The following is an 8,219-nucleotide window of genomic DNA, read 5'->3' on the forward strand; positions in this document are numbered from 1 at the left end:
AAGGATATATTTCCCTCCCCTCCCCTATCAGCATTCCGTAAAGACCACTCCCTCCGTGACTCCCTCGTCAGATCCACACCCCCCACCAACCCAACCTCCACTCCCGGCACCTTCCCCTGCAACCGCAGGAGGTGCAAGACTTGCGCCCACACCTCCCCCCTCACCTCCCTCCAAGGCCCCAAAGGAAACTTCCATACCTGCCACAGATTCACCTGTGCCTCCACACATATCATCTATTGCATCCTTTGCACCCGATGTGGCCTCCTCTATATTGGGGAGACAGGCCGCCTACTTGCGGAGCGTTTCAGAGAACACCTCTGGGACACCCGGACCAACCAACCCAACCACCCTGTAGCTCAACATTTCAATTCCCCCTCCCACTCCACCAAGGATATGCAGGTCTTTGGACTCCTCCATCGTCAGACCACAGCGAAACGACGGTTGGAGGAAGAACGCCTCATCTTCCGGCTAGGAACCCTCCAACCCCAAGGGATGAACTCGGATTTCACCAGTTTCCTCATTTCCCCTCCCCCCAGCCTGTCTCAGTCAAATCCATCAAATTCAGCACCGCCTTCCTAACCTGCAATCTTCTTCCCGACCTCTCCGCCCCCACCCGAGTCTGACCTATCACCCTCACCTTGACCTCTTTCCACCTATCACATTTCCGACGCCCCTCCCCCAAGTCCCTCCTCCCTATCTTTTATCTTAGCCTGCTGGACCAACTTCCCTCATTCCTGAAGAAGGGCTAATGCCCGAAACGTCGATTCTCCTGTTCTCTAGATGCTGCCTGACCTGCTGCGCTTTTCCAGCAACACATTTCCCACTCTAATCTTGACCCAAGCTATTGGTGTCACTCTGTATTGCATAGCAAATTGAGCTAAGCAACTAACAACCAACCACAAAGTGAACATACGCTGAAAAATACTTCAAACCTTTCTTTAGCAAGGAAGATGCTACCAAAAACAGTAAAAGTGGTTGAGATAGTCAATGAGCTAACACTTGACAAACAGGAGGATGCTTCAAAGCTGAAATGTCATTCAGGTCAGTGTCCTGATATGCAGCTCATCTGGCCTGGATAATCTTTAGCTTTGATGCAACCTACTGTTTGTCAATTATTAGCTCACTGAGTATCTCAATTATCTTCACTTTCACTCAGAAGCAAGTGTACAGGAAGAAACCCAGGAAGTCTGCATGTAAGGATACTTTTATTAACATTTAAATTATTTTTATTTCTTTTCTCCCTTTTATTTTATTCTAATTTTATTTTAATTTACTTACCTCTTGGTGAAGAGCTCAGTCACAACGACAGCATTGATGAGTAGGCCTAAAAACGCGGATTCAAGTAGGCTTAGCAGCTCAGACTTGTGGCAGCAATGTTGGAGGCAAGTTTGGGTTCCCAGTAGCTTCTGTTGAGGTAGTCCTAGTGCCAGCACAACACCACGTTCATCTTACTGTCTGTTGGTGACTTGTGACAAGGAAGGAACTCCTGGGAGGCTGCTACAATGGAGAATGCCCTGGGAAGCCAGCCATTCCTCATGGTTGTGTCAGCAGCAATTAAAGACAGGGTGGGTTCGGTCCAGATTTTCCTTGACACTTGTGCAGTGTCTTTACAGAGGGATAGCTAGTCCAGTCTGGCCCGGGATTCCTTTGGGCGGTGTCAGTGGACGTTTTCGTCAGTGGACTAGCTCTCCTTGTTGCGGCCTCAGTCAGTCCGATTCCATGTGGCGTTTTCTTCAGCATCGTAGTGAGTCCAGCCCAGGATTCCAACAGAGTTCCTCGAGCCCACAGCTGTGAAATGGACTGAGTGGACTTAGTCTTCAATTCTCTTTCTTCTCCCCCCCCCCCCCCCCCTTTTATTATATTGCCATGAAAGCACTATTATTCTGAACTTTTTATCTCATTTTTTAAAAATCTACTACTATGATACTGTACTTTTGAAGATCTATACTGCTGAATGTTTTATTTCTTTATTTTCCAATTTATTTTCCCAAGAATTCATACTCAAGCATCTTTACTGAGGTACCTTTAGTATCTAAAATGGCGCCATAAGTGACAACTTGTCAACTTTTCACTGTACTCATGTAAGTACATACGACAATAAAGGCAATTCAATTCAATTTTTTTGTAATCAATCTGATGTTATTACAGACCTCTGGAACAGGTGGGACTCTAACCCAAAGCAGTAGTGATGCTTCCACTACACCACATGCAGCCCCAAAAAGGGGAGTTTAGAACTTTCGTTATTAGTGTTGTGCGTCATCAGTTAATAACTATACATCTGTAACTATAATCAATTACCTGCATTAAATAGTGATTATTGTTGAGTAAACAATAACTTTTGTGACAATACTGTACTGGGAATAGTGGGACGATTTCCAGCACACTACCCAGTGAGTCATGATGCTGCAGGATACTGGTGTTTTTACACTGTTTAGAAAAGGAGTCGAGAAGCAATTGCAACAGATTGGAATGCTGCCCAGAGCAAAAAACAAAGGGACTACTAATGATGGTGAAGGAGGGATAGAGATTTAAAGTGCATGTAAATGAAAGGTGTAAATTGGAGAAAATTGGTCTGTGTTGAGAATAAAGTTAACAAGACAATCAAAGCATGGTTGGGAGGTTGGCAAATAGAAGATAGAGGTTATGCTCTAACATTGTGAACTCAATTTTGAGCTTTCAAGACTGAAGTACTGAAATGGAAAATGAAGGAAGCTCAGGATGAAAATGTTGGTATAGAACAGGGTGGCTTACTGAAATAACTGGGCCCGCAAGGGCTGATCTGACCTCCGAGTCAGTGCCCATTTCAATTCCCCTTAGATACTAAAGGTACCTAGGTAAAGATTCTTGAATATGGATTCTTCAGAAAATAAATTTGATTAGATTAGATTAAATTAGATTAGATTAGATTACCTACAGTGTGGAAACAGGTCCTTCGGCCCAACAAGTCCACACCGACCCGCCGAAGCGCAACCCACTCAGACCCATTCCCCTACACCTAACCCTATGGGCAATTCAGCATGGCCAGTTCACCTAACCTGCACATCTTTGGACTGTGGGAGGAAACCGGAGCACCCGGAGGAAACCCACGCAGAGACGGGGAGAATGTGCAAACTCCACACACAGTTAGTCGCCTGAGGCGGGAATTGAACCCGGGTCTCTGGCGCTGTGAGGCAGCAGTGCTAACCACTGTGCTACCGTGCCGCCCACCCACTGTGCCATGCTAAATTGCCAATAATGTTAGGTGCCAATAATGTTAAATTTAAAAAATAAAATGTCCAGCATTACAGATCTTTCGACATGACCGTCCTCGGCCTCCTCCACTGCCACAACGAATCAGCCTGCAAATTGGAGGAACGACACCTCACCTTCCACCTAGGCAGCCTATAGCCAGGAGGACTCGACATAAAGTTCTCCAATTTCAAGTAACCTCCCTTCCCATCCCCCAACTCCCTTTCCAGGCCCCCCTCCTCCCTCCATTCCTCTGACTGACCCTACCTTCCAGCTAGCAACCAGATTCATTGCTCCAATCAACCAACCAGGGCATAGCCTGCACGTGTTCACCTATCATTACCTCACTGCTCCGCCCTATGCCCACCCAAAACACTCCCCCACCCTTGTATCTGCAGCTTCCTTTACTCCCTCACCTCAAATCTTATACCTGAAATGTTGACTTCTCCACCTCCTTATGCTGCCTGGCTTGTTGTGTTCTTCCAGCCTCCTGCCTATCTATTGAAATAGGAAGCAATGGGAACGTCGTCATTCCTATGCAGAGAGGAAGGAATTGCACAAACCGGACACTGAGTCTGAGTTTAGTCTTGCCAATGTAAGGGAGATTGCATTGTGGACTGTGAATACAGCAGATTAGATTGAAGGATACAGAAATAAAATGTGGCTTCAGGTGAGTTTTTAACCTTGGAAACTGAGAAGGGAGAAGGTGAAAGAACATGTGTTACATCTTGTGAGATTGCACGTTCCATGGAAGTTGAGGAAATAATGAGAGTGACCGGGAGTGGATCAGAGTGTCACAGAGGTAAAGGCCCCTGCAGAATGCTGATATTGGAGGGGGAGAACATTGTATATTGAGGGTATCCTGCTCAAGGTTGTGGAAATGCAGGAGGTGACCCTTTGAATTAGAGATTGATGGTGGAAAGTGAGGGCAAAAGTGCAGGAAATAGGTCAAACATGCTTGAAGGCCCTGTCAACCAGGGAAGCGAGGAGCAGGGAGTGTGCCCTTGTTTCAAGAAAAGACAACATTTCTGAAGTACTGTGGTGTAAGGTGACTTCATTTGAAGAGATGCAATGGAGAAAAAGAAACTTGGAGAATTGCAAGAAGCAGGGTGAGAACAATTATAATCAAAGTAACAGTGGGAGACTTTGGGCTTTTAGTGGTGCTGGCAGACAAACTATCTCAGAAATGGAAATGGTGAAGTCAAGGAAGTGAAGAGTCAGAGATTGGGTGATGGTGAGAGAAGGATGAACATTGGAAAACAAAATAGAAAACTTTTTCAAATTCTGAAGGAGAGCAGGAAGCAGCATTGACATCACTGATGTCTGGCAGTAAGAGTTGTGGGTGCAATTGTTGAAGAAAGTTAAGTGAATTAAAGGCAAAGTTATTCAAACTGAGAACTAGCTCAGCAAGGCAAAGGAGGAGTGTAGTGGTGAATGAGGACTGTTCAGGCCTCACTTTAAGAAAAAAAACAACAAACTTTCAGACAATCCTGATTGAGGATGGGCAAGTTGAGGGCCAGAAAACTGGAAATAGTGGAACTGACCTAAAGTGAAAGAAAAATCACAGCAAATTAGAAAGGACTGAACAAAGTGGCCAGAAATATAGCCAAGATAGGAAGAAATAAATTCAGCAGGGCAGAAACAGGGTAAAGTGATGGGTTTGCCAGGACAGTCCTGTTGATAGGTCTTGGAAAGGAGATAGAAGCAGACAGTGTGGGATTGAAGGAAAGATAAGATGGGAAGCTGTGGAGAGGAGATCTTCAAAGTAGATAAGGTTGCCCTGGCCTAATATTCAGTGGTGACATCATCGGGGCAGACAGGAGGAAGCATACAATTGGGGGCTAAGAGTGGGGTGGGGATGGGAAGGTAGGTGGGTAGGCGATGGGTGGGTGCAAGTGGGAGGTAATTGTGATAGGTCGGTGGGGAGGGTGGAGTGGATCAGTGGGAAGAAGGATGGACAGACAGATCAGATCAAGAGGACGGTGTCCAGTTGGAGGATTGGATTTGGGATGAGTTGGGGGAGCGGAGATCTGGAAACAAGTGAGGATGATGTTGATGCAGTATGTCGTACCTTTCTTCCTCCAGTAGTCCCAACAAAATAAAAACTACCGGCCCCTTTCAGTTTTGGAGAAGAGTCACATTTGTTTCAAAACACTGATTCAGTTCCTCCCTGATTTGAATTTCTTCAGCACTTCGTTTTACTTCAGATTTCCAGCATTTGCAAAATTTTGTTTCTATGAAGAAAAGCTTTTAAGTAGCAAGTGGTTAGGATCCAAAATATTTGGGAACATGGAGTCAAATTCAATCATTGCTTTCCAAAGAAGATTGTGTGGAGTTTGCACGTTCTTCCTGCGTCCGGTGGGTTTTCTCCAGGAGCTCCAGTTTCCTCCCACAGTCCAACGATGTGCAGATTAGGTGAACTGAGGTAAAGCACCACTAATCCAGAGAGATTAGATGTACTGGCCATGCTAAATTTGCCCAGTGTTCAGGGATGGTTAGGTTAGGTGCATTAGTCAGAGGTAAATGTAGGATAGTAGGGTATGAGAACAGGTCTGGGTGGGTTACTCTTCGGAGGGTAAGTGTGGACTTGTTGGGCCAAAAGGCCTGTTACCACACTTGTCGGCATTCTGTGATTCTAAAAGAAAATGCAGAGTTTCAGGGAAAAGGCAGAGAAGTTGCTCTTGCAGAAAGCTGGCATGTAATAAGTCAAATCTCTCTGCCTGAGCTCTACAATGATGCTCAGCATGGCTACTGTAAAGTTACTTCTACAGTTGCAGCATGTCGTTCAGTATTGGTTGGGGAACTTGTCAGTAGTTGTGTTGGTTGTTTGACAATACATTCTGTTTTTTTCAATGAACTATGTTTATGAATACAAGAAATTAATGCATCACTCTTTATCGAAGTGTTCACAAATGTTTTTGACCCAGTTATACATTCCTTAAAAGTTTACAAAGAAAATAGTTTTCATTAAACAAAGTTGCCAACCTCATACCATGTATTCTTCTGGGAACATTTTGCAGTTCAACAATTTCATCATACTGGTCTATTTTCATCTTGGGAGTGATCTTTACTGAACAGTCCTGAATTTTAAACACCCATAGCCTTTACTCTGAACTAGATGGATTAGTGACCCTCACTTGACTTATTTGAACTTCCTCACATCAAACATCAATAAAACTCCCCGTGTCTGCGTGGGTTTCCTCCAGGTGCTCCAGTTTCCTCCCACAGTCCAAATATGTGCAGGTTAGGTGAATTGGCCGTGCTAAATTGCCCGTAGTGTTAGGTGAAGGGGTAAACATAGGGGAATGGGTCTGGGTGGGTTGCGCTTCGGCGGGTCGGTGTGGACTTGTTGGGCCGAAGGGCCCGTTTCCACACTGTAAGTAATCTAAAAAAATTGAACTGTTCAACTGATTTAAACTGCACATGAAGAGGCAGGGATCAATCAAGGACAATCAGCTTGGTTTTCAGGACAGTCATGTCTGGGTGCCCTCTTGTGGCATAGTGACACTGTCCCCACCCCTGGACTGAGACAATTCTTCATCCTATAATCCTGATCATTATTTAACAGTTAGAAATCACATAACACCAGGTTATAGTCCAGGTTACCTGACGAAGGAGCAGCGCTCCGAAAGCTTACTCTTCCAAATAAACGTGTTGGACTATGACCTGGTGTTATGTGATCTTTAACTTTGTCCACACCAGTCCAACTCCGGAACTCCACATGATGTTTTTGACCTGCATTGACTCGATGGGCCGAAAGGCATTTTTCTGAGCTGCAGACCTCGGACTTTAAATCGTAAATTTTAAAATGCTATGAGCCGCTAAGTTCAGGTTATTTGCATTCGTATTAGTGGAAACACTAACATCAAGGTTCTCCAAAACCTCCTACATAAGAAACATCACTTTTGGGTTCTGAACATAAAATTGCAAAGTTTTTGAACCTGTAAAGATCATGACCCACCAGCTAGATATCGTAAATATAGAACCAAAACAAATCCACACAAATATCAGCTGAGAACACGAGAGGAAGCATCTTCCACCTGAAAACTTGTCCTCAGATGTACACCATAAGCTTTGTTTATGATTTGATTCTGTTACAACTTGCGCCAGACGCAACGTTTCCAGACTATTCATGCTTCTACAAATTAAAACGCATCGACTTCTGAAAAGTTTATTCACCCCTCCCCCAAGTGCAGCAGCAAATGAGGCTCAAGTTTACAATTACGCATAAAGGAACGTAGTTAGACCCAGGTCCCTCCTCAACATTGCAAACTATTGTTTGCAGCCTTTTAAGATTTTTCAATCATTCACCAAAACCGAAGCAATGCGCCCTCTCCCACTTCTCCCTGCCGCGAGGCAATTCTTGTAACTCGATCTGCTGCTACCTACCTGCTGATGTAGCCGTCACCATCCCCATCACAAGTCTGAAAGAGGCGCTTCATCCTCTCCTCCTCCCCGGTACTTGAAGTGTCACTACTGCCGCTGCTAGCGCTCACCGCAGCCGCCATCTTCTCTTCACCCGGCCCCCAAACACCGCGCGTCACAATCAAACAACGCGCGCGCACCCGCAAGAGGACTGGGGTTCCAAACGGGAATTGCACGCGCTAGCCCCGTCCTGTCCAGACTCCGGTCCGGCCCCGCCCTACTCCCGAAGTGACGATTCACCTATCCGTTCTCGAGTACCACCCACCCGCCGGTCAATCCACTAATCAAAATGGGAATACCGCCCACCCCACTGCACAGTCACCAATCGGATCACGGATACCGCCCACATGCCCGTCAGCCACTTCACCAATCAGAATCAGCGACCGCCGAGGGCACGTTGCGCATGCGGAGAAGAGTCCTAAAGTTGTTCTCGGATGCGCGGATCTGTATTTATTGGAAATGTCACCTGGATGTACAGTAGGACCAACTTATTAGCCAAAGAGGAAGAGAGAGCGCGCGAATGTGTTTGACTGTAAATGATTAAATTGTCATTTATTGTTCTGCCG

General features: G+C 45.5%; 1 protein-coding gene across 3 annotated transcripts in view; it reads right to left on the reverse strand.

The window, feature by feature from the left end:
- mcc (MCC regulator of WNT signaling pathway) overlaps positions 1-7,808 on the reverse strand; it is a 196,356-nt gene extending 188,548 nt beyond the window's left edge. For 2 of the 3 annotated variants that reach the window (XM_043710810.2, XM_043710801.2), the window contains exon 1: positions 7,618-7,808. In XM_043710810.2, the coding sequence (XP_043566745.1) occupies positions 7,618-7,736 (119 nt within the window). In that variant the 5' untranslated portion in view covers positions 7,737-7,808. The remainder of the gene's footprint in view (positions 1-7,617) is intronic. The other variant, XM_087998632.1, reaches the window with a different exon arrangement.
- Between the last annotated feature and the right edge of the window lie 411 nt (positions 7,809-8,219).

Source organism: Chiloscyllium plagiosum, unplaced genomic scaffold, assembly GCF_037043375.1.
Source record: "Chiloscyllium plagiosum isolate Xiang-an unplaced genomic scaffold, Cpla_swu_hap1 HiC_scaffold_2, whole genome shotgun sequence".
In the NCBI taxonomy this organism is placed as follows: Eukaryota; Metazoa; Chordata; class Chondrichthyes; order Orectolobiformes; family Hemiscylliidae; genus Chiloscyllium; species Chiloscyllium plagiosum.